The sequence below is a fragment of the Sapajus apella genome, unplaced genomic scaffold (assembly GCF_009761245.1).
Source record: "Sapajus apella isolate SASKATOON/1434 unplaced genomic scaffold, GSC_monkey_1.0 scaffold32, whole genome shotgun sequence".
Lineage (NCBI taxonomy): Eukaryota > Metazoa > Chordata > Mammalia > Primates > Cebidae > Sapajus > Sapajus apella.
Genome location: NW_022436972.1, coordinates 6,000,266 through 6,027,053, shown reverse-complemented (window position 1 = coordinate 6,027,053; position 26,788 = coordinate 6,000,266). Strand labels below are relative to the sequence as shown.

Genomic DNA, 26,788 nt, shown 5'->3' with positions numbered 1-26,788 from the left:
TTATCATAAACAACTGAGGAATGCGTAGCTCTTAAAGGCCCAGAATAATGGAACTCCTGCTCATTGGCAGTAGCATAGCCATATCTGGGTTCTGTCTTCTGTTCTCAGGTGGATTCTGTGCTTATGACATAACCGGTCACTAAAAATCTAAGAAATTTTTGATATGATAAAAGATGAACTAGGCTGAGGCGGGCAGATCACCTGAGGTCAGGAGTTCAAGACCAGCCTGACCAACATGGAGACACCCCCTCTCTAAAAAAAAAAAAAAAAAGAGATGAACCACAGTATACTATAGTGGCTATTATTTTCGTCACATTTAACCTCTGAAAGTCCTGGGTTTAAATTAATGAGATAAAATTTAAATAACCTAGCCTAATGATGAAATCTCCTAAACAGGTAGGAATAATATGTACTCACTTGTTGCTAATGATGCTTGGCACATTGATGGCTATTGCATTATCTTTGTTAAGTAGTTTTTTGGACCTTGGTCATAAATATCTCTCAAAGCTTTGATTTGAAAGATAAATATACCTATGATACAGATTATACATCCTGAGGTATTTACTTTTTTCAAGAAATCTGTAAGCTGTCTTCAGCAGACATTTCTTTAGTCAACATGAGAAAGAACATGGCTTACGGAAGAAAGACTGACTCTATCTGAAGGATGATGTTTAACAGATTATAACTTAACTGGAGAAAAGTCTTGTCTTGTTCAACATTTAACTTGTTCAATTTGTATAAGAACAGAGGTTGAAGGCTTCCCATTCACAGATTATGTAGATAGAAAATACATAACTAAGAAAGTTAGTGTCCAGAAAGACCCTAACAGTTAGAATGATGATTTGAATATAATAAGATGAAATGTAGGAAGGCCAAATGTAAATTATTGTCCTTGAGTTCAAAGAGTCAAATGTTTAAGTAGTGCTCAGAACTATCTGTTGAATTATGAAAGCATTAACTAAAATCAGCGCTACATGATGTGGAAACATTTCCAGTTTTTCTGGGGCCACCTCTGCAGAACTGGGATGATGGACTGTGTTAATTACCTATAGGTAGACTAAAGCCACTGCCTGCAGAACCCAGAGCCGAGAGGTCTACAGACCTTGCTCCCTGACCTGCATTTATGTTCATTTAAACCATCAACTAGTAGCCACTCCAGAATGAATTCCACAAGAGATGGAGAGGTCAATGGAAACCAAAATCCAAATAATAAATAAATCCAAAATCAGTTGGAAATACTAAGTTTAAGCCACGAAGAGACTGATTTCTCCTTTTGATATGTGCAGGCTGAGAAAATACTACTAAAGCAGTGTCCGTAAATGAGGAGAAGCGATCTCGTGACACAAGCAAATCACATGCTTTGTTTTTGTCCTATTTTTTTTTTTGTTTTCTTTTTTTTGAGATGGAGTCTTGCTCTGTAGGCTAGGCTGGAGTATGGTGGTACGATCTCAGCTCACTGCAACCCCTGCCTCCCAGGTCCTGGTTCAAGTAATTCTCCTGCTTCAGCCTCCCAAGTAGCTAGGATTACAGGCAAGCGCTACCATGCCAATTTTTATATTTTTAGTAGAGACAGGGTTTCACCACGTTGGCCAGGCTGGTCTTGAACTCTTGACCTATGATCTGCCCACCTTGGTGTCCCAAAGTGCTAGCATTACAGGTGTGACCCACTGTGCCCAGCCTTATGTCCTATTTAGTGTATGTTGCACCTTATTCTAGGAGAATTGGTAATATTATTACCAAGAAGCCCAAATCACTTACCAATAATGGCTGTCTTTAAAAAAGAGCCTTCCCCAAAATATACTTCCCAAATATTGGAAATAATTTTCTTAGAAACATGGTTTATTTTGTTGTTTTGAACCTGTGCTGAGAATATTCTTCCAACATATCCCACAGTAAGTTCAGCATACAGGTGCCTGCATATTATATGCAGAGATGCTTCTTGCATATGCAAAGAATAATACTCTTTCTTGTTTTCTTTTTGGAAACTCAAGCCCTTTTTGTCTAGCTTTATTCTTCATTTTGGGGACTTAGGTACAGAGAAATGTTTTTCTGTTATAAGAAAAACAACAGGCCAAGCATCATGATGACTGGCGCCTGGTTCTTGTCTTCAGCGTTAGGAACTCACTGGGCAGCAGGGATGGTGAAGAGTCCATATGGGATAGTCTATATTTAGTGCTAGCTCATTGTTGCCAGGGAGGAAGGCAGGCCCAGTGTTGCTAGATCTTATTTAGAGGCACCAGGAATTCTGTTTTGAGTGTGTATGTGTCAAAGTTTTTTTTTTTTTTTTGAGATGGAGTCTTGCTCTGTCACCCAGGTTGGAGTGCGGTGGCACAATGTTGGCTCACTGCAACCCCCAACTCCCAGGTTAAGTGATTCTCCTGCCTCAGCCTTTTGAGTAGCTGGGATTACAGATGCCCGCGACATTTTTGTATTTTTAGTAGAGATGATAGTTCACCATGTTGGCCAGGCTGGTCTTGAACTCATGATCCACCTGCCTCGGCCTCCCAAAGTGCTGGGATTACAGGTGTGAGCCACCACGCCTGGCTGTATGTGTGAAAGTTTTTAATTTTTAAATGCAGGTCAATTAACATTGTGCAAGCTTAACACAACAGGTGTGTGACTTGGTTATAGTTCACAAGCCACCAGTGCATAAACTTTCTTCATTATTTTTATGTCTGCAACTTTATGTTGAGAATAGAAGAAAAATTGGAAAAATAAATATTCAGCACCCAGCAAAGAACTATATTGTCTTCCACAAACAATTCTACAGCAATCCTCACTTAAATCACCTGTTAAGAATGACTAGAAATTTTCTACTGGCAAAGACCGGACCAGACTGGGGAGGGCTTGGAGGTTGAGAAGCTTTCATATGCCTGTCTGTACACTGTCATCATCTCTGACAGACTGATATCTTTATTCAAGAATTTACTTTGCTAGGTTTAGTGAAGTAAGCACTAATCCTTTCATGAAATACACACTTCTGTGAAATAGAACAGATATGAGTAATACTTATTGGTATATTCATTTTGCTATTTATATCCAGACATAGATTCTGCAAGTTATAAGTTCATTTATTCCCATTCTACCTGTCCTCAGGCAAGGGTGTGCACATAATGATTGGCAACATCAAATCATTCCAGAAGGCAGAGAACCTGATTACAGATGAGTGTTGGAGAGAATCACTTGGAGCTAAGCTAAGCAGTGATCTGAGGCCAGACATTTGTTGGGTTTTATTTTGGGGTGAAGGCCAAATGGTAGCTCTAATCAGCAAAATTGTATCTCCACATCTCTACATATAAGATCTTGATATTTAAGTGGAATGGCACCATGATTTCTCCTCAAGGCCCACCTTTTGTGTGAAAGGACTTCTTTCCCTCAGTTTGCTCTCACAGCCCATTTCCGGCCTCGTTGAGTGTTACCTGTGATGGGGGCCGAGGCTGCCTGATTTGTGTACTGCACACCATGCCTCAAGGCGGGTGGACTTAGAAAGTGTGAGGTTTGAGCTGCACACCCAGTGGCCAGACTACTTCCAGAATCTACTAACCAATTAAAACAGAGACTGTAACCACGTATCCAGATGACTTAAACAAATATCCCTGCCTTGCCTGACTTACTAGGACTGCCAACCTCTTTTGTTAAGTGGCATATAATTTGCCTTCACACAGACTCCAGAATTGTTACACATGTAGGACTGGCAGCATCTTCCTCAGGACATCTGGTCATTGCCTGAGTTCTCTGGTCACCAGTGTGTCCATGAGTCATTTGGAAATATTCTGAAACACTGAGCTAACACTGACAATGGGGCCAAAGCTTGGTTGGTTTTTGCAAAAACGTTGGAAACACCAGACTCAGAATTTGCCCTTCCATCATTCCTTTCCTAATCAATCTGACTCTCATCCCTCTTGGGTGTTTTATGCATCCTCCCTTCTTATTCATGCAGATTCCTAAAGCTATATTAGACATGCTGGAAATTACTCTCGAGCATTTTCCCATGTGTATGTTTTGCCTCCAAAATTAAGCTAGAGAGTATGGACAAATGGAAAGAATATGGCCTTTAGACTTTGCCTCTCAGCTTCAGGTTTCTTAGCTGCAAAATGGAAAAACCCTTATTTCAAAAAATTGTGGTAAAGGATCAAATGAGATTACATGTATACAGTACTTGAAAACATTACTTTCTTCTTTCTAATTTTGTACTCTCAAAACCTTTATAGTAATGCTAACAGAGTTGTCACATATAAACAAATGAATAAATAAACTATATTTTTTGAGTTCTTGGGTTTAGTAAAAACATGTAGAGATGGAGAGGAATAAGTACTACAAAATAGAAGCAAAGAAAGAGGTGCGTGAAGAGGAAATGAGTGAAAGCAATAAGCAAAAAATAAGAGAAATACTTGTTTGAGGAAAATAAAGAACCAGGAGAAGAAGAGGGAGCAACTAAAACCAAGTAAAACGACTTAATAGAAATAAATCACAAGCACAACAGAAATGCATATTTTAAAGTTGGAATGTTTGGGAAATAGGATAAGTTAACTTGAATTTCTGGTTATCCTTCGGGTTAACCAGGAAGCTATAAACAAATAAATAAATAATAGATTTGGTTTCAACCCTTGTTCTTAAAAATCTGCAATGTATTAATGTACTTTCCTGTCTCAGGCTCTGTTATAGAGCATATAAAAGAATTTGGTGATTGAGGGCAAGTTTTCAGATAAGAAGTTGTTTTTTACATACTATTATACAAACTATATACCATGAACTTGATTAGGTTTGCGCTTATTGTAAATCCTAACCTGGTAACTGTTCTCTGGACTGAATTTATTTTAACAGCCGAGTTTAGCAAGGGAGGGCTGGGCTGGAATGACAGCCATGAGTGCTACTGGGTGTCCATAAAATCTGAAACCTAGGTAATATTTTATCTTTTAAAAATGTATCACTTCTGGGATATGCTAATGGCACAGGTTATTCAGTGAAAATCTAAGTCACAAATCATCGGAGACAGCACAGCACAGATGCATGTATAGGGATTGAAGAAAATGCTAGAATTTATTGTGATTTTTGAACTGCATATTCAACTCTGCTTTACTTATGAGATATATAAGTCATTAAACACTTAGTTTAAAAATGTAAGCAAACTAGTTATTATTTGCCTATGTTGACAGACTTTGTGTCCAGGCTACATCTCTGCCTGTCACTTCTCAGCCTTGGATAAGTCAAACTGTGGTGTCTTCAGCTATAGAATGGGCAAATGCAACTGCCCTGCTTCCCTCTAGAGAGATCAAATGACTAAGGAGTGTGAAAGTGCTCTGTAAACCATAAAGTGAGATATAAACGTGTGTCTTCAAGAAGGGCAGCAATGTGGAAATGCAACCTCTACTTCAATGCCCTCTTTAGATATTTCTCAGCTTTATAGTTTGCTTTTTCAATCTCTGGTCTCTTCATTAAAACTTATCAAGGAGTTCACCAACTGACTCAATCAATGCTGGATAGTGTTACTCTCAGAACTGCAAACTTGCTCAATAACAAATACCAAACTGAAGTGGAACCACTGGTGTTTGGTTGAAAATTTTTACTCGAAACCTCTGACCAGAAACCAGACCTTACTGGATTCTTTTTATGTAAGTAAAGTACTGTTTCTAACACAGGAAGATGTTTTCAGATCCTCCCGATGGTGTGCCATGTAAAACGCTTTTCCAGTAGTAATGACATACTTCCAAAGTAACACTGTCTTTCCCTTGATGGGGCAGCAGCCTCCTAAGTTCCCTTAACGACTCTTGCCACTTTGAGCTGTTTCCAAGGTAGACAGAGTGGGAGAGCCTTTATCTAATCATCCCTGCTGTTAACCCTTTTCAGTTGCTAATTATTGAGGTTAAATACCCACGTCCTACATGGGCTGGCTTCTGCCAACTTGTCCAGACTCTTCTCAACCTTTCCTCCCCGGGGCTTTCGGTGCTGTCAGCCACATGGGCTCTCCTTGGTTCTTGGAAAGGCCTGCTACCCCTGCCTTGGGGCCATTATGCAGACTACAGGCCCACTCCTCTCCATCTCATATTTTAGATATCTGCCAAGATGCTACTTCCATGGAGACTCCTTCCCAGAACTGTCCTCCCCATTGGATCCGGTGGCCTTGCTCTGTGATCTCTCAGCTTCCCGTTCTCTCCTGTTCTTAATGGTCCTTGTTGCAGTTAATGGCTGTATGACTGTTTCATTAATGTTTATCTCACTGATAAGATCAGAAGCTCCACAAGGGAAAGGCCATGTCTGTTGCTCATGATTGTGTCCTCCATGGGGCCATACAGGAGGCACTCAATACCTAGCTGCAGAATGAATGATTTTCATCCATTCCTACTCTGTCCTTTAATTTACTTTAAGGTGCGGCACACTGGTCTGAGGCGTGTAGCAATTCCAAATGAGAAAATCTGTTTTAGAGTGACTGCTGAAGGGTTGGGAGAAACTTGCTTCATTGAAGAAACTAAGTGACTCAGTGAAGAATTAATGAAATTTGGCTTTATATTCTGAATTAAGAATAAATTTATTAGGCAATTGTTAGTATAGTTAGACAGTGTCCAGCAAAAAAAGGTTATTTTTATACCTCTATGTTTCCAAAACGAAGAAACCACCCCCCTCACAAATCCCATCAACACACAGTCATGCTTGAATGTCATTGTCTTACTCGCTTGGTTTCATGTAAATGTATGGGGTGACTCATTCTGCCTCTTCTTTTCTCAAGTTGCAGGCTTCTTGGGTAGACCAAAACTAACATTACACTGTTAGAGCACAGAAGAGACCCATTCTAACAGGCTTTTATTACCTTTTCTTCGGAGTCTCCTGGTTGACAGGTAATTACTCCATCTCTTGATCCTCCCGCAAATGTTGCCTTACAATTTGCAAGCCACTGTTGTCAGCAAGAGAGGGAGAGACATAGGTGAATTCAGCAATGTTCTGAGAACATTTTTGGTTATCAATTCTGTTAGAAAAAATTCATTAAGGTTCTAATGAGAGTAAAATGAAATTGTGCTGTAATGACTTTTTGAAAAGGGTCGTATTTGGGGGTTAAAGATGAACTGCTGGAAATTAAAAGTATTTGCTTATATGGGTTCAGGGATGGTCTTCTAAAAATATAATTTCGACATTATACTATGTTGCCCTAGGGAATGGTTTCACCACACTGTTCTTAATTTATGTATAAATGAATACATACAGCTAGAAATCTTCCATATGATTAAGGTTAGACGATAGGACCAACACTTTCTCACAGGCTGGGTGATTCTGGTCAACATGACTTGACTTGGACACACTTACTTCTGTTATGCTGCTGTGGCTGTATCTGCTATAGGGCAGATCTCCTTCCGTATTAGATCTCCTTCAATATAAGAAAGGCTATTATGGGAACAGCTCAGCTACTGAGAGATCTTGCCAGTCTCAAACATCTGGGATAGTAACTAACACAGGTGTGAAAGGGAACCTTTGAGCAGAAAACAATGAGCATTGAAGAACCCACATTCGCACTTGACATTAAAAGCTAGATTAGTTCGCCTGCCAGAATGAAAAGATTACTTTTACTGGCTGATGACTGAGAAACTGAAAACAGTGACAGGTAAAAGGCCACAGAAACAGAAGACAAAGAGAATTGTTATGGTGGAAAGTTAGAACTCTTGCTCTTGGGCAGGTCAAGATAACATCAGTAACAGCAATAGCAATAAACCCCAAATTGGTAACTTTACAATGAACATCTTCTATCTATGTGGCATTGTGCTGGTCAGTTTATAGATATTATTTCTGTTTTCAAGGCAATATCATGTTGTAGTTAAGAGCATGGGCCTTTGAATCCCACAGCTCTGGGTTTCAATCCCCCTCTTCCAGTTCCTAGCTAGTGAATGAAGGTAATAATAGCAACTCTTGGGGTAGTTGTGAGCATTAAATAATATAATTTAAAAGATTTAACTCTTAGCAGGTTGTTGGACATATAAAAAGGACTCGGAAATGATATCTGCCATGACTATTATAATTGTTATATCTTGATAACAATCCTACAAATCAGCTATTATTACCAAGGAGTTACAGATGATGCATCTGAGATAAGAGACGGCAAATCACTTACCCAAAGTCCCTAACTCTTAAATAACTGAGGTGTGGTTTAAACTGCAGTCAATCTGACTTCAAAACCCATGCTTTTTCTATAGTGTCTGGTATGCTATAGGAAGTGCTCAATGTATACTACATGCAATTTTTCCTATTATTGAACCACTGAGTTCTCTGGGCCTTCAACTGTGGATCTGTCAGAAAACAGGGGGCTTGCATGGATGGTTTTAGATCACTTCTGTCACTAATATTTTACAGTCCAGATCTATTAAGGAAGAAAAAATTAAAAAGCAAAAGCTGAGGTGAAGAGAAGCCCTGGGGACTGGCAGACACAGCCTCCAAGAGTGGCCAAGAGAACAGAGTGGAGATCCACCACAACTAGTTTGGATGAGGCTAACACTGGATGGAAGTAATCACCAATTTCAAATCTCTGAGGAAAGTGGTAAGCAACGTATCAAGCAGATACCTATTTTTTTTTCCAATTTCTTGGTAGGGCTAAAAGTGAATGCTGAAAAATTTCTCTTTTGGAGGTACCATTTTAAAATATAATTAATATCGTATACAGTTCTGCCACCATTAAATTGGAATTGTAATTCTTAGCAAGGGAAAAGGTGATGTCTGTCTTCTACTCCCTAAAGAGGCTATCTTAGAGTTAATCACAACACCTCCCAAGAACTCAGAGCGGTTGGGTTCATTGAATTTTAACTGACTGCACATGCATAGAAACACAAAAGCTTACTGAGAGTGTGGCCTCTTTTCTGTTGTTGTAGGTATCCAAATATTCTTGCAGTTCTAATACACTGAACTTGAGCTTGTCCAGAAGTCCACATGAAAGGAGCTAAAGACAGGAAAATAATTGGTATTAAAGCAACAAGGGAGATAGCAACACAAAGGCATGGCTACACAGAAAAAAGTATATTTGGAAGTAAAGTTAAAGGGGTACCGTGTCATCCATTTTAACAAGCTGTGAAATTTGGAATTTTGCTCAACTATCAGCTACAATTGCAATGGAATCCTAGCTTGATAATGCAAGCCTCCTATGAACATATCCATTCTTTCCCATATTAGTATAGGCAGATAAGACATACAGTACCAAGTATTCCACAGAAGCCCACATTAAGATATGGTTTCCATTTTATACATGACTTCTACTGTTATCACCCAATAATACTCCAAGCAGTGTGAGGACAAACCTCCAAAAAGACTTTCAAACTGATTTTGTACTTAATCTATACCTTAAGTCATTTAAGACAGAATGATTTTTCATATTGTATTTTTTGCTACAAGACAGCCACCAGTCAGTCAGGTAGGACCGACTCTTCAGAGACTTTTAAAATCAAAGCACATCCACACTGGTTCTGAACCTCAGTAGTTAACTGAGCATGTGGTGATTCTGTCATATGACGAGCGATAGAAAGAAAGGTATCACACAACTCCCACTCTCCAGGAGCTCGTCCGTCCCTAGGAGTTACGTGCATAAAGCCACGATTTGCCATCAGCCAGAGGCTGTTTCGATTATTCTTTAAACTCATCTTTTGCAGTCTGAGCTGGGTAAATCCAGAGGGCAGTAGCTCTGTTAGAGACTTGGGGGTGGGGAAACTGATGACATGTTGCCTCTGAAGACCCATTTTACTGGGCAACCTGGCATTATGGGCACTGGCTATGTCAGCTCCAGGAGGTTATCTGACCATATATACCCAGCTATGAAAATCAGAGTCATCAGAGAACAGTGCCACGGATGCAGAGGGAGCACAGAGGTGGATTTTTCTCCTAATTCTGTGAAATGGCTCTGCCTTGGCCTGGACTGGCCATGTGCAGTAATTATGCTGTAGACCTGGAGGCCTTTGGGAGTCATATCACAATACGGCGCTGCTCACAACACTGAGGGTATCTGTAAAACAAACCGCAGCGCAAACCTGCTACCTGAAGTTCTGTACTGCAAGTTGCGCAGGCCCTCTGCTGTCAGAGCAGCGCTGGGATACTCACAGTCTCTGCATCCACAAAAAGTGTAGGGCATTCAGAGCAGGAGGTGAGCATCTGGGAAGAGCTGACAAATTTGGATCCGATTCCCCGGAGGTTATCTCCAAGGTAACTGGCTGCATCACAGGTTAGGAAGCAGAACCTTTTCTGAATATTCTGCAAGGCAAAATAGTGACCATTTGTAAAGGTCAAGTTCAACTTATATGTGATAAAAATATTTTGGGGAGAGGGGCAGCTTCTTTTTTTACATTTCAATTACATTAGCTGATTTTTTTTACTTGACATAAAAATCGTGTATCTTCACTGTCTACAACATGTTCTGAAATATGTGTACACTGTGAAATGGCTAAATTGGACTAATTAACATGCATTGCCTCACATATTTTTTTGGTGGTGAAAATACTTAAAATCTACTCTCAGCAATTTTCAAGAATACAGGATTATTAATGGAAAAAAACTCTACTTTTAAATCTTTATAAAAATACGTGAGAATGGGTCCTTAGGGTAATGGGGGAGGGGAGCAGAATGAATGTTTATGTTAAATCAACTAAGTAATGATTCAGTGCAGACGTTTCTTCCTAAAATGCCATTTTCCAGTGCGTGGATGCTTGTGCAGGGTGAGTATCCTTCTCTGAAATGCTTGGGACCAGAAGAGTTTCCAGTTTTAGATTTTTTTGGACTTGAAATATTTGCAGATACATAATCCCTTGAGTTGCTCCAATGAGCATTTCCTTCGGGTGTCATGTTGGCACTCAAAAAGTTTCAGATTTTAGAACATTTTGGATTTTTGTATTTGGGATGCTAAGCCTGTATAATCTTTTTGATCAACACTGCTTTTCTTTTTGCTTGTGATTAGTGCCAATCAGAGTTTAAGTCTTCCTTGCTTGTTTGTCAGATCGGTGAAAAGAGATTACTTCAATGTGGACAAGATGAAAAAGGTCAAGAGGCGTAACTCTTTTCTGCTTCCCAGAGCTCCTTGAGACAGAGCATGAGAATTGTGCATTTGAGCCTCTGAAGAGTAAAGTAGTAAATACAGAATGGGACCTCTCTTCCTCTGAGGGCATGTCTGGTGAGGTGTCTCAACTGAGCCTAATTCTGTCCTAGCACTTATATATATATCACTCATTAATCCTCATCACCAGATGAACAAGCTGAGGCTAAGAGAGGTTAAATGACTCGCTTAAGGCCATGCAACTAGTAAGTGAATGAGTAAGGATGGGTCTGATTCCAAAGTTCACAATCCTTCCGTAATCTAGATTGCTTCTTAAAGTTGATTGCTTCTCCTATACTACCTAAGGAAAAAAAAAAATAAGAAGAATATGATTCACTGTGCCTGTGTCAGTGCCAAAATAAGAACACTTTTACCCCCCTGAACTTCTAGCGAACAATGTTTTCTGTTTTTGAGACGGGGTCTTGCTCTGTCACTCAGGCTGGAGTGTAGTGGCACAAAACATGACTCACTGTAGCCTAGAACTCATGGGTTCAAGCAATCCGCCCACCTCAGCCTCTCAAGTAGCTGGTACCACAGGTGTGTGCCACCATACCCAGATGATTTTTTAAATGTTTTTTGTAGAGATGGGGCTTGCTCTGTTGCCCAGGCTGGTCTTGAACTCCTGGACTCAAGCAATCCTCCTGCCTCAGCCTCTCAAAGTGCTAGGATTACAGGCATGAACCACCATATCCAGCCTTTGTACAATATCTTTAACCAAAGAACAAACTATGCAACCAAAAAAAAAAAAAAGAAAAAGGAATTCCAGTGCTAGGCATTGGCTTTCCCCAATGATGTTAATACTTTTTGGGTTGTCAAGCCTAATCCATAAAAAATACTACCTGTCCTGTTAAGGGGAAATTATCAGGTCCCCCAAACAATAGTAGTTTTTGGTTCTTTATAAGTTATATTAGAAAAATGCCAACCATATTGCATATTATTTATTTTTTATTTAATATATCTGAGAATCTTGGTAGAATGTATAACATACTCATATCTCTGTGGTGTTAAGTTGGTTTTGTGTCAATTAAATAAAAGACCCAAAACTGACCATGTTAGAGCTGAAAGAAACCTGAAATTCCATGTCTGTCATTGCATAGCCAGTTGAGTGGCAGAGCTGGGATTAGGATTCAGGTCCCCAAATAGTGTGCAGTTCTTTCCTTGTTACCTAAGGATAAGGTAAGATCCTGGCTTACTTTTTCTTATACAGAGAAGACTGGATCTGTCAGGGAACTTCGGAGCCAATATAAAGTCAGTGACATTTAGGGGATATAAATTCAGTTTTTTCTTCTTCTGAATTCCAACACACATTATGTAAATTGGTGACCTTATGTGACCCATGATGATGATATTCTCACGTAAGAGCAGAAAATACAATGACTGAGACACTTGGAAAAATGTCCATACTGGAAAAACAGAAACCATTTCCTTATTTTTAAAATGAAATTATTTTTGCAATTACCTCTTCCCTACCTCTTCCAAAATCCAACCAAACACAGAAACATTGTATTCATGCTTACAGGGAAATGTTGGAAAACAGTAAACAGACATTGTGAGGAAATGACAAATGATTCATAATAGCCAGAATGCAGGTGTGAGATGTATTGCATTTCCGGCATATTTTATTAATGCCGATTTTGCACTCAGTATTCCTTTCATATAGCATCTGATCAGGGTTGAGAAAGTTCTTAAGGCTAAATGTAATATTAAAAAGCAAAATAGTACTACACATTTTAAAAAATTATAATATTATTATTGCAGATAAGCTCCATAGGGTGATTGATTTAATACACTGATGAAAAAGAAATTCAAATCCAAATGAGCCCCCCCAGGGCCCAGGCCTGGCCCCACCTCCCAGCTCATTTGCATTTTAATTTTTAGTACTTTCTTCTCCCTCCCTCCACAACTGCTCTGCTCTCTGCACAGTGGACGCTATGAAACCTGAACCCACTGCCTTGCTGCTGGGTGGTGAAAGATCCTAGAGAGTTAACTGTTACCACACAACAAACGGCACATCAGCCCCTCTCAGGGGAAGGGGTCATCTTCTGTGAGGACATTGGATGGGATGTCTGAGGCCTTTCACTCCTGTAGCCACAGTTTTATCATTTGGGAGTTAGCTTTGTTCCCTCTAGGTCTGTCTCCTGCAATCTGAGTATTCTCTCAGAAGTGGCTAGAGAATCCCCAGGGGAGGTGGCTCTCGGCACACAGGCACGGCTGCAGAACTCTCTGGTGGGCAGCCAGTCACCCCTGGGCTCTCACCAGAGGGTCCAGACTCTGTGGAGGGGGCAGGGCCACAAAGGACATGCCAATGACCATGAGGAAGAGCAGCCAGCCTGTGCTAATGGCCTGCTAGATGCACGGCCTGAGCTGTTTCTCCATGTAAGCTCTCATAAGTAGTCTTTGAAAGATAAAACTCATAGACGTTGTTTTCACTTCCATTGTGCAATGGAGGACAATGAAGCTTGGAGAACTTAAGGACTGTCTGTAGGCCTAGTAGGCTAGTAAGTGGCCAGAACTGGGATTTGAACGTATAGGTAGGTTTAACGTCAAAGGCTAGTCTGACTTCACTGTACTCTTTTCCACATGGAAATCACCATCCCATACAACTCTTTTCCCTTTATGCCTCACCAGCATCTCAACTGGTAGGTTGCCAGGTGCCAGGCAGGTAGAGGGTGGAGACAGGGCCTCCCTTCTGCCTTCCTCATACTACCCGCATACCTGGGTACCTGGGAGAGGAAGTCAGGCTGAGTGGTGACTGCAGCTGTGGGCCATGGCTGACCTGTCAGTCTTGGTAGTGAACCTGCTGGTCCACTGCCATGAAGTCAGAAGCTGTGTGTTTAAGGTTTCCATGTATTCTTCCTACATCTACTGAGCACCTAGTGTATGTTAGAAACTGTCAGAAATCAAGGTGAGCAAAGCACTGTTTACCTACCCCCTTCATGGGAGACAGACACCTAAACAAGCAATTATCACACAGAGTGACAAGTGTAACGGATACAAGTACAAAATCCCGAGATGTCAGGGGAAGGGAGTAAGATGTAACAGAAGGCTTTGCTCATTGAAGTGATACCCAATCAGCACTGTGAATGTAACTGAAAGTGCAGGGACAAGGGGAGATGACCATTCCAGGCAGAGGGAAAGCATTGTTCAGGACTATCTAATTAAGCATGAATTGTCCAATAACTCTAATAAAAATGACCATAACAGCCAAACTTAAATATGTATTATTAATCATTCTTTAAAAATAGCTTTTAGAGGCTGGGACGCAGTGGCTCACACCTATAATCCCAGCACTTTGGGAGGCCAAAGTGGGTGGATCACCTGAGGTCAGGAGTTCGAGACCAGCCTGACAAACATGATGAAGCCCTGTCTCTACTAAACATACAAAATTAGCCGGGTGTGGTGGTGCATGCCTGTAATCCCTGCTGTGTGAGAGGCTGAGGCAGGAGAATCACCTGAACCCGGGAGGCAGAGTTTGCAGTGAACCGAGATCACACCATTGTACTTTAGCCTGGGCAACAAGAGTGAAACTCCATCTCAAAAACAAAAAATAGCTTTTAGAAAACTATAACTAATAGTTATAGGTGTCTCAGTTGAGACACCTCATCAAAAAGTTGCTTTGCCTCTCAATCTTTAACATTAAACTTACCTCAAATAGTAACTTTCTGGTACTGTAGTTTGCTTTAAAATTTCAATCTGGCTTAATGTTTAAAGTATTTCTAGAATTCTTATCTTTTAGCAGTCAATTGTTTTCTGTCTTAAGTCTAACATCTCCTCCAGCCCCAAGTTAATCTCAACATGACATTAATTTGCCCATTCAAGTTTCTCGTAGGTTTTCACTTAGAGTAAATTGAAAAAGTTGAAAGAGTACCACAAGTAAGACACCAAGTGAGCTAGTCCAAGTAGTTATCTGCACTACTGGTATATAATTTTCCAAGAAATGGATGGTAAGAAGGGCCCCCAGGCTCAAAAACAGAGTTCACTTTTATGTTAGCTGAAAATATGCCATCCTGAATTTGAAATTATTTAAGGTACATTATTTCAGTTTTGCCTAACCCTCTGCTCACTAGAATAACAGAATAATAAGTAATCTTAGAGAGGCAGTTGTTAGATTGGCCTGATTTTTTTTTTTTTTTGAGATAGAGTCTCGCTCTGTTGCCAGGCTGGAGTGCAGTGGCACAATCTTGGCTCACTGCAACCTCTGCCTCCCGGATTCAAGCGATTCTCCTGCCTCAGCCTCCCAAGTAGCTGGGATTACAGGCACGTGCCAACATGCTCAGCTACTTTTTGTATTTTAGTAGAGACAGGATTTTGCCATGTTGGACAGGATGGTCTTGATCTCCTGACCTTCTGATCCACCCGTCTCGGCCTCCCAAAGTGCTGGAATTACAGGCATGAGCCACTGTACCCAGCCAGACTGGCCCGATTCTTAAGAGTTACTAAGTAGGAGGCACCTTCCCATACCATAAAAAGAAATTACAATGCACAGCAGCCTGTGCAATGCCATTTACCTCAGAGCAGAACTTAGTTAAGGGACACTGGCCACTGATATGCTGAAATGATATTTTAAGGCCGTTTTACTTGTAGAGTCTCCTAGTCCCCAAGACTTCCCAACCTACTTAAGCGGGACATAATTTTAGTTTTGCACTTCCTGCTTTTCCCTTTGGCCATGGCTCTTTCTGAAGGTGATTAGAGGGTCTTTTTTCTCAATCCAACTAAATTATTGTCCCTCTCCCATGATATACTCAACAGAACTCAACATCTACACAAGTTTAACTAGATTCTAACTGTTCTATCTAGTCATTCATCTAAAATTCAAGACTATTCAAAGTTGGAACTACACAGTTCCTTTCCATTTTTTTCCCTTGTATTATCTGTGGCAGCTGTTTAATGAGTTATTAAAAATATGCTTAAGGAAAATGCTGAAATAAAAGCATTTTTATTATAGAAAAATAGGAAATTGGCTGGGCACAGTGACTTATGCCTGTAATCCCAGCTATTTGGGAGGGTGAGGCAGGAAAATCGCTTGTACCTGGGAGGCGGAAGTTGCAGTGAGCCGAGGTCACACTACTGCACTCCAGCATGGGTGACAGAGCAAGGCTCTGTCTCAAAAAAAAAAAAAAAAAAAAAAGGAAATTGAAAAAAAGGTAAAAAGAAGGAAATAAAAAACATCCCAAATCTCATTACCCTGAGAAGATACAGTGATATTCTGGTATATAATTTTCATTATTTTCTAGGCGTTTTAAAAAAGGATTACTACTCTAGATTTTTTTTTAAACCAGCTTTCTCTTAAAACTGTAATATTGGTAACCATGTTTCCACATCAACAAATCTTCCCCTACAACCTCATCTTCATAGCTTCCAGTCTTCATTATCCCCAGCATTGCCATTTTCAAAGTCAATACCTGTCTCAAGCTCAGACAGAGGTCTAGTTAACTGTGATGACCTTCAAAGAGCTCTGGTGTTTCTTCACAGCAAGGCATGTTTCTCTCTTTTGCTGCCTCCTGCACCTGCCAATTATTTGATGAAATTTGGAGGATAAAAGTTTACAGAAAGATGCATAGAGGAGTTAATAGGAAGCAGTCATTGTAAGTGTGCTATGAGGTAACAAGCAAGATTTAAGGTGTCCACACATAAGACTGCCCCAGAGAGTTAGCTGTGTGTGCAAGATGCTAGGTGTCTGCTGAGGGATCGGAAGTGGGGTTGAAATTTCACTGGCACCCTGCTGGCCAAATGTGGTACTGCACCCCTCTGGAAGCAGGGACATTGACTATAGTTTGCACAAAGACACGGTAGACGGTGGGGCTGTGGTTCACACTGGAGTGGCAGTTGTTAGATTGGCCTGATACTTAAGATCGACCAAGTAGGAGGCATTTTCCCATTTCATAAAACAAAATCTGCAGTGCACAGGAAGCTGCTACAACAGCAAGAATGCCTTCACTTGCTCAAAAGCAACTAAAGGGAGTAAGCAAGTGCTCACAGCTATGGCTGGCATGCTAAGGAATTTACAGAGTGGGAAAATGAGAAAAGACAAGGAAAGGGAAGATAAAATAATGAAAACAAAAGAGAGGTAAAGGAGGGTGGGATGGAGGATAGGCTTGGCAGAACATTCCCCTTAATGGTCCTGTGTCATGGCTGCTGAAGACTGGTGATGTCAACAGCCAGAAAGGCAGGAGTGAAAGGTACTTCATGGCAGCCTAAGTCATCAATATCACGTTGAGAAGGATGACGAGATTAAGGGTGAATAGAAGAAATTTTAAACTACAATATTGTAACCACGTTTCCATATCAACAAATCTTCCCCCACAAACTCATCTTCATAGCCTCCAGTGTTCATCATCCCCAGCATTGGCTAAAGAGGAAATTTAGGGGTATATGGGGAGAAAATACAGTAGTATAACCCCAGAACAAAAGAGCAATCTCTCCTTAAAGTCGAAGCCACCTGGCTCCCCTAAGAAATGAAGTCCTCTGCACTTTCAGTGAGCCCGCATACCTTAAACAAAGAGGAGAACACATGAAATGTATACACAGCACAGGAGCCGTCCGAGTCGCACATAAGCTGGTTGATGTGGCTGCGCCAGGCCTCCTCGGCATCGTCACAGGCTGCGGGCTGAAAGGCGGCAAGGATGGCTGAGAAGAAGGGCGAGGGAGGGGGAGAGACTCCCCTGTCACCTTCTCCAAAGCTGGAAAAAATGAAAACAACTATGTCAAGAAGTGATATCCTTATCATCCTATACTGGGTTTTATATCTTCTGACCCTGAGAGTCAGCAAAATGAGGTAACTTTTCTACCCACTCTTCCTTTTGAAGTTGCTTTGGGGACTTGGCTTTCATTCAGAGGTCACTGCAATTATTTTTGGTTTATTTGTTTTGAGCCTGGCTCTGTTACCCAGGCTGGAGTGCAGTGGCGTGATCTCAGCTCACTGCAGCCTCCGCATCCCGGGTTCAAGCAATTTTTATGCCTCAGTCACCAGAGTAGCTGGGATTACAGGCGTGTGCTACCATACCCAGTTAATTTTTGTATTTTTAGTAGAGATGGTATTTCACCATGTTGGCCAGGCTGGTCTTTAACTCCTGGCCTCAAGTAATCCACCCAGCTTGGCCTCCCAAAGTGGTAGGATTACAGGTGAGAGCCACTGTGCCCGGCCAGAGGTCACCGAGATTCTTTCATGATTCAAGGAAATAGAATTTGCACCTCTAGAATTTCTGTGATTCCTCCATTTCTGATTCCCTTTCTATAGACTTGGTGCCTTTTTTAGCCTTCCGCAAGGGCCTCTCACACTCACAGAGGCCATGCCCCAAAGTAAACCACAGTTCCTATGCTTTGGCAGTTTCATTCTTCATTTTTCACTTTGAAAAATTATAAAAATTTTGAATCTTCTAATTTTTCCTTTCTGGAGGGAGAATATTAATAAATACGTATGCACAAATGCCTGCAAGACAAAGATGGAGGAGACAAGGAAACCAGAGATATGCAGAGAAAGAGAGACAGAGAGGCAGGAAGAAAGAAGAGATAATGAATACAACATGAAAAGTCAAATTCTTCTCTGGTTATTACCTTAACCTTTTCCTTTGATGGACAGATATCGCTCACTGTAACAGAAGGCCTTTGTCTAGCATATCAGAAGCTTTTACTTAGTTCTTATTTTCAACTTTCAGAAGAGTAATTTTAGGATCTCAACTTTCTTTTTCTGAAGTAGACCTGTAGCATTATTATTTCTGATTTATTCTAGATGCTGGATTAGTCTAACCTCTGGTATTTTTATCTATTTCTCTTCACATTTTTTTTTCTGTTTGTATATCTCACTAGTCTAAGAAGAATCAGCCACCAGGCCAAAAGATGCCCGCTTAAAGAGTAGGTATTTACTATATAAAGAGCCTCTTGTTCCAGTGTTTTAATTCCAAATGCAAACAGCTTATTTCCAAGGCTTGCCAAGTGTTGCTTATCTTCAAAGCTTAAAGGTCTGGACCATATTTCCCAGGCTCTTCCTTGGTGTTTTACATTGCTTTCTGGCCTTATGAATTCATATGTAAGTGTCCTTTCTTTGTTCCATATGAGGCCCTACAATGGGGTTGGATGACTGACTCAGCCGAGAGCCCACCACGATACATGTCGCTTTGGACTCCTTCATTAGGATGTCCCAGAAGTGCAAGTGTGACATTTAACTAGAGTGTGAATGCAATACAATGTACCATGAACATTCACACCACTCACATACGCCAAGGGCTCCATTACCTCGCCAGGGTAAACTGGTCCAGTGCCCGATTGCCTTTTTCTTCCCCCTCAGTCATGTCCAGGCTAAAGCTGTCGCTGCATTCAAAAGCTGCTGGGAGTTCATTGATGGAACTGGAAAGATCATCCTCATGCACGGTGGTGTCCTCCTCCTCACGAACAGCTTCAGCCTGGAAGAATAAAAAGACAGAAGAATCCCCCAATATGTAAGAATACATACAGGACAACCTGTTCAACTATGGAACAAATAAGAGAGAATGAAATGCTGATGGTGACAGAAATGGGGGCGTGTGTTTTCTAGCTACAGTATAGTCCATTTCTAGGCTGGACTCTGTTCATTCTTTATCTTCTTTTCAATCTCTTCCATAATAGTCCCCACAGGGGCTCTCAATAGATTTTCATACGTGGCCCATGCTTATAGGGTATGAACAGTAAACCTGGAAAAGACAATCAAGACCTCCTATCCAGCCTCCACATTTTGCAGATGAGGAAACAGTGCTCCATGTAGGAAAGGGACTTGTCTAATATCAGGTCCACAGTCAGAGTTGGTGCTAAGACAAGAAACACTGCCTTTGGATTCAGAACTCCTTCCATGTCCAAACCCAGCCTTCTAAAGCAAGCCTATCCAGAGCTAATTCTCTAATATAGAACCCCTTTCCCAACGGAATGAGGAATCATCAGGGCCTGGCACAGTAGATGTCCAGGATACCTGTGGTGTGCACGAGTGATCCACAGTCCTTCCCTGAGCCTGTTGGGTTGCTCGGCCTTTCCACATAGGGAGTCCTCTAAGATCCATTTGCATGTATGCTTTACCCTCGAGAATACCCCTTGAAAATAACAGATATGAGTATCTGCTCTTACCTGACTACAAAATGTGGAATGAGCAGGACAATGAAAGGGCTCTAGGGCAGGCAGAACCAGGATCAGTGAGAGGCAGGAAAGAGACATGCAAGTAAAATGGAAAAAGAAGCTAGGTTTGGGCCTGGGCCAGGGGGAAAAGGAGGACTGATTGTTCTTCAGGAGAGGAAGGAAGGCAACTGGATTACAGATCAGAAGGGAGAGGAAGAAATATGCACATGTTACAGTGAGTCATTTTCTTAAAAACAAAAGGCAAAATAGCATTGTCTGTGAATTAGAGCCTTATCACGAGTTACATCTGTCCACTCATTCAGTGTGTAAATATATATATATAATACACATATTATACTTTGACTCTAGAATTATAGGGAAAATTACCAGGAATGATAAAAATATATTAAGGAAATAAGATGTCTCATGTCTGTGGAGGAATTGCTGGTAAAAACTGAGTTTGAGATGTTTATCCGTATCTGCTTTTTTCTGCTTTTTAAAACTACAGTGCTGCCAACAGGGCTGGCCGTTGGTGCCTGGTCTAGGTTATTAGTGTACATATACTTAATCCATTCGAGAAGGGATGAGTTCTTATTAAAATACATTTTATTTTCTCTAATATCATAGATATATCAAACATTGTAGAAATGCAGCTTATATGAGAAACTGCATTCTGAAGGGATAGCTCTTCAGAAATGGGACGACATTTTCTTGGTCGGATAGATCTATTACTTAGGTAGTACTTTTTTTTTTTTTTTTTTTTTTTTTTTTGAGGGTCCCTTTCATTTCCCCGGGCTGGAGTGCAGTGGTGTGCTGTCTGCTCACTGCAACCTCCGCCTCCCAGGTTCAAGCAATTCTCTGCCTCAGCCTCCCCAGTAGCTGGGATTACAGGCACCTGCCACCATGCCCAGCTAATTTGTTTGTATTTTTAGTAGAGATGGGGTTTTACCATCCTGGCTTGAACTCCTGACCTCATGATCCACCTACCCTGGCCTCCCAAAGTGCTGGGATTATAGGCATGGGCCACCGTGTCAGGCTACCCCTTTTTATGAGTACCTTCTATGAGAAATCTGTATGTTTTCAGCATTTAAAATAGAAAAATTGAGTAAATGACCATATTAACAATGAGAAATATCAAATGCTAATAACTTCACATATCTTTTGTGATGTTTTTTCTATGAAATTTAATTTCATAATCTTAGGATTTTAACTTAGACAACTTTTCCTTCTAGGCTTTTATTATATTTGGCTAAAAAAGAACTCTGCTAATTCCAGGAATCCTGATTGTAGTAGCTTTGCAATGAGGCAATCTTGGAAATAATTACTATTTTAAGCTTCAATATTATTAGGTATTTGCAATTTGGTGATTGCCCTTGGTTTAAAGCACATTTATTTTCCTAGATTTCTGATCTATTTTTACTACACTACCAGAGAATACAGAATAGCCAATATTATATTTCTCCATTAGGAGTGTCAGAAGGAATATACTTTTATAACATTTTTTTCAATTTTATTTTTTCTTTTGAACTTGCACAACAATAACCAAACTCAGGATAAAGAGTGCTTGACTCTATCCTAATAGCAATAGATTATTTTGGTATTTCTACTATAAGGAAATACAATTCTATGCCGATGGGCATACATGTGGACATAGCATGCAAGTGGATGGTTTTCAGAACATTTTAATAAAATAAACTTTAAATGAAATACATGCTGTTAGATTTTTTTTTTAATTAAGAAAATTACACCCATTATTATTTTCTCCTTACAGAGTCTGGTGAGAAGAGTTTTGTGCGAATCTGGCATAAGACTGTGATTGACATTAAAAATCCTGATAGTATGCCAAAAGGCAAGTACTGAATCAATGTACAAATCGTATAATTGTTTCCTACATAGGAAAAAATTTCCCCGAATACGTGCATACACCCACACCTCACTTAGCATATTGTTTTATAAAAGTCATGACAGAGATCAGCAGTTTCTCAGTCAGAGCGATCTCAGACATACACCACTGGTTTTGCCATCCACCAGCAATGTTTATGCAAAATGTCTCATTTTAAAAAGACCTCAAATCAAGTCTTTTAGCCAAGAAGATGGCTGCTCAAGTTTGTGGGGGTAAAACAACCTCAAAACATAGGCTCATGTGCACAAACTTCTATTATTTTAAAAAAGAGACAAATAAAATGATAGTATCTCTACTTGAGACCCCTTAAGAATTCTCAGAAAATTGGAAGTGCTTTTTTTTTTTAAAGGATACTACAAATCATCATTGCTAAAATCTCTTCACCTTTGAACCCTCAGAAATCTGCAGATTATTCATATCAGGCAAGGAAGCATCAAAGCTGGACATTCTGGTGTTAAAGGAATGAGGGTCCGTAGGGGCCAAGTCACAGGCTGTGGTGAGCAGCTCCATGGGATTTGTCTCTTCAGAGGGGGAAAGAGTCATGATCTATTTAAAAAGCAAAGGAAATTAAACATAGTATAAAGTTCCCATTCTTTGAAAGCTCCAATTATTCTCTAGTTATTAGTTAATATGTCTTAACTCTTCAACTTCCACATTTCACCATTATTGGACCTTAAACACAGCACCTAGTAATCCAGGTATTTTCAGATAATCACATCAAAATGTCTGTCTTATCTCCAAACTTTGAGATCTGGGGAATTTTTTAAAAAAGATTCCAGAATAATAAAAGGTATTTGGGAAAAATCTAGGCCTTAACAGATCTGGTGGCTTTCAGGGTGAATCACATGGACCCTCGTCTTTGTTTCTATTTGCAAGCTACAGAGAAGACTGCCAGCTAGAACCCATTAGACACCACCTGACGGTTCTGATTTTAGTTCAGCAGCTGTGGGAAGTTTCTTTAGCTGCAACTGGAAACTATAGTCCTGCATTAATTACAAAAAATAAGCCTCCCAATTCCTAGAGTGGGAGAGGTGCTACTTACTAGGTCTGAGTGCTCCAGGATCTGGCTGGCTGTGAGGTCCTCCTCCTCAGATGACTCATCGGAGTCCTCATGGTTCATTTTATTCAGGCTGGGAGTACTTCCTGACAGCTGGCGCTCCTCCAGAATCTGCATATCACACTTGTCCAGGCTGTCCAGAGAACGTCTGCGCACTCCCCAGTTGAAATTGTCCATACTCTCACCCTGAAATCACACCATCAGCCGGTTTTTTATGCCAAAATCCTCTTGCACTCACACGTTCACACTTTCAATTAGTCACAGCTTAGGAACAAATATTGTCATGATCAACTCTTAGGCCCTCATCTACTTTGGTATCAAAACTTTTGTTTACCCGATGTGAAAAGTAGTAAAATCACACTATTTTCATGTAAATGCAGGTGAAGTCATAGGTAGAAGTGGTCACATACTTTTCTTTGGCAGGGTGGGTAATTATTACATTTTGTTAAACGTTGATTTTGGTAAACCCTACCAATGATCTGGGCTTTCAAAAATCTGTAAGAAAGAGATCGTTAGTATGAAAACTTCAAATAGGTTTCAGCCCCACCGCCCTGAGGTCGGCCCCTGTTTAGTATAGCTTTCAGAAGGAGAAAAAAGTAGGAGCTATGCTTGTAGCACATTCCAGAATCCTTTGGGTATTTAGTGGAAGAGCATTAGATAAACATTCCAGCCTGTCTCTGCCACAGCGGTTTTCACAGATACAATGCAGAGTTAAAGACTATCAGAGCAGCTGGGCCAAGTCCGATGGAGCATGCACTATGCAGAGGCCAGAGCAGCCACACCTTAACTTTTGCTTTAGGCTCATCTTTAAATAACTGTCCCAGTGTAGAAAATCATTAATTTCCTGGACTCAGTACCAAATATTATTATTTTTATTTTAAGACAGAGTTTGGTTCTGTCGCCCAGGCTGGAGTGGTGCAGTGCCACGATCTCAGCTCGCCGCAACCTCCACCTCCCGGGTTCCATGCCTGCCTAATTTCTTTTGTAGAGATGGGGTTTTGCCATGTTGCCAGGCTGGTCTTGAACTCCTGATCTCAAGTGATCCACCCACCTTGGCCTCCCAAAGTGCTGGGATTACAGGTGTGAATCACTGCAGTCAGACCCAAATATTATTGTTGATTTGTATGTTTTGAATTACTGAGAACTAGCTTAAGTCACCATTTAAGTGTTAAAGAAAGCTTTTAGTTGCATTCAGACTTTTTCTACAAACCATCAGTTATTAAGTAAGTGTATTTGACTTTCTTTTTTCTAGAAATGGATTTGGGTTTTATTTTTCTCTGTTAAGATAGGAATAAAGGAAGAGAAATATTACTCAGCTGACTAATAAGCAAAATTTAACGTAAACAAATGATCTGACAAAATCTAGTACAGAATCTTTTCATTTACTGGTAATTTGAAACACTGCCTGATGGTTAATTGAAATAAAATAAAACAATATTTTCTAATGAGAGCTCAGTGAACAGCATAATATGAGAGATGCAAACTACTGTTAAACTTATGAGCATTATCATTTATTAATTTTCCTGTTTTAAGGATCCATTGTGTCTGTCTCCTAGTGAAACAAGCTTGCCATTCTCACAGACCTGTCATATAACAGAGGCACAGCTTTTCCACAGTCTGCTTGGGCTATTCATGGTAGAAGGCAACAGGTATAAATCTTTAGCACAATCTGGATAAGATATACAAATTATCATTATTCATCCTCACATATGATATTCATGATTGCTCTTAGGGCTATATGATCATAAAAGAGAGTAGAGACTCAGAATATTATTTCTAATATCCAGTATCTGGTGTGATAAATTACCAGCACATATTTTTTCTTTTTTTCTGGTGGAAAATGGCTAACTGTTGCACTGGGATTTTAAAAACAGCCACTGCAGTAAGAAAATAAAAAATATATGAAAGAGGCAAAAGTTCCAGGAAGAAAAGGAAAATCCAATGTGTAAAGAAAGGAAAAAAATAAAGAAAAATCAGAGTACTAACTATACAGAGTAAAAAGCGAAGAATGTGAAAATTATAGGGTAAAATAAACACAATTCACAAAACTGACTCTCTTGCACCAAATGACTGGAAGGGTTAGATGAACTATCTTAGGTAGCGATTCTGGAGGTCTCCCACGCTGCACCTGAGACAGAACCATGAGCTTGCAGAGGAATACAGACATCCACGTGGGAGAACGCTACACCAGGCACAGGTTGCTGCTACCGCTGGTTTGGTGGTAGCTCTGGTGAAGACCTGAACCAATCAGGTGTGAAAATGGGGAGGCAGGAAAGCTGTTCTTGTAGGAATAAGGTTTGGCTGTCTTGCTGGCAGATGCAATATCTCCATTGGAGGCAAGAGTGTTGGAACGGTTTCTCTAGTGGTGGCTGAGAGGTTGAGATGGAACAGTGTTGTAGTCTGGCCTGTTAAAGTCCACAGTAATTAAAAGTCAACCAGGCTTTCTCAGCATGGCCCCAGTGGGACAGCCACCCTCCATCCTTCCTCTCCCCCAAATGTCAGATTTGTATTTTATGTTACATACAAAATGAAAAGTCAAAACAATTTTCTATATGTGAGAAAATGCAGAGGATGGCTAGTCCAGATGAACACTCTGTATATGTCAGTTATCAAACTTAAAAACCACTCAGTATTTATACTGAGATGGGAAAGTATTAATGATTAAACATTCTAGAAATGTTAAGAAATAATATTTTTTGAAACATTTTTTCATATTAGAACTTTGTCAAACGAGGATTATTGCTGAAGAAGCTTGGGTGCACTGTGGTCAAAATATGTTCCCCCAAATGTTCTACTTAAAGTAAGTCTGATATACACAGATAGAGACTGATCATAGGTCAATTTGTCCGGGATGATCCAGTTTTAATGCCTGTTGTTTGGGCATAAATATTATTAGTATGCCCTTTTACTTTCAAAAGGGATGAAAAGTTATATAGTCACTACACCGAGACAGAGATACCCTTTAATTCCTGGGGAAAAAAAAGGATTCAACTGAAAGTATATATGGTATATAGTTAGATGCACATTGTTCATTTCACTCTTTTTTTTGAGACTGAGTCTTGCTCTGTTGCCCAGGTTGGAAGGCACTGATGCGATCTTGGCTTATTGCAACCTCTGCCTCTTGGGTTCAAGGGATTTTCCTGCCTCAGCCTCCTGAGTAGCTGGGATTACAGGACTGCATCACCAGGCATGGCTAATTTTTGTATTTTTAGTAGAGACAAGGTTTTGCCATGTGGGCTAGGCTGGTCTTGAACTCTTGGCCTCAAGTGATCTGCCCACCTTGAGCTCTGAAACTGCTGGGATTATAGGTTTGAGCCATCGTGCCCAGCGATTTCAGTTTTAATACAAGAATCTAACAATAAAACCCATCCAGTTGTGCACCCACTTAATGAGAAATGATAGGATTTCCATAGATCAGATTTGAAATCTCCATTTCTTTCAAGAGATATAATCATGCAACGTTCAGAACTAGGCATATAAAGGTTTTAAAAATGTATTTACATTTTAGAAGACATTTCCATACTAGAGCAGCCAAGAAAAATACCTTTTATATCACACACCTAAATGGAAATATGCACGCAAATAAGCATATATATTCTGGAAGGGAGGAAAAAGCAATTATGTTGTTATAAATCTGCAAAGATGCAAAACATCTACCAGCATATCGGAATTAAAAATAGCATCATCTTACCTGAAGTTCCTG

At 40.2% G+C, this 26,788-nt stretch overlaps 1 protein-coding gene across 13 annotated transcripts in view; it reads right to left on the bottom strand.

Annotated features, from left to right (window-relative positions):
- FRY (FRY microtubule binding protein) overlaps nt 1–26,788 on the bottom strand; it is a 469,586-nt gene that overhangs the window by 11,790 nt on the left and 431,008 nt on the right. For 8 of the 13 annotated variants that reach the window (XM_032294839.1, XM_032294830.1, XM_032294833.1 and 5 more), the window contains 8 exons: nt 26,777–26,785; nt 23,071–23,271; nt 22,413–22,574; nt 19,280–19,446; nt 17,538–17,727; nt 10,063–10,212; nt 8,816–8,914; nt 6,806–6,889 (listed from right to left, as the gene is read on the bottom strand). In XM_032294839.1, the coding sequence (XP_032150730.1) occupies nt 6,806–6,889; nt 8,816–8,914; nt 10,063–10,212; nt 17,538–17,727; nt 19,280–19,446; nt 22,413–22,574; nt 23,071–23,271; nt 26,777–26,785 (1,062 nt within the window). Of the gene's footprint in view, nt 1–6,805; nt 6,890–8,815; nt 8,915–10,062; nt 10,213–17,537; nt 17,728–19,275; nt 19,447–22,412; nt 22,575–23,070; nt 23,277–26,776; nt 26,786–26,788 lie in introns of those variants that run through there. The other 5 variants (XM_032294832.1, XM_032294837.1, XM_032294838.1 and 2 more) reach the window with 4 other exon arrangements.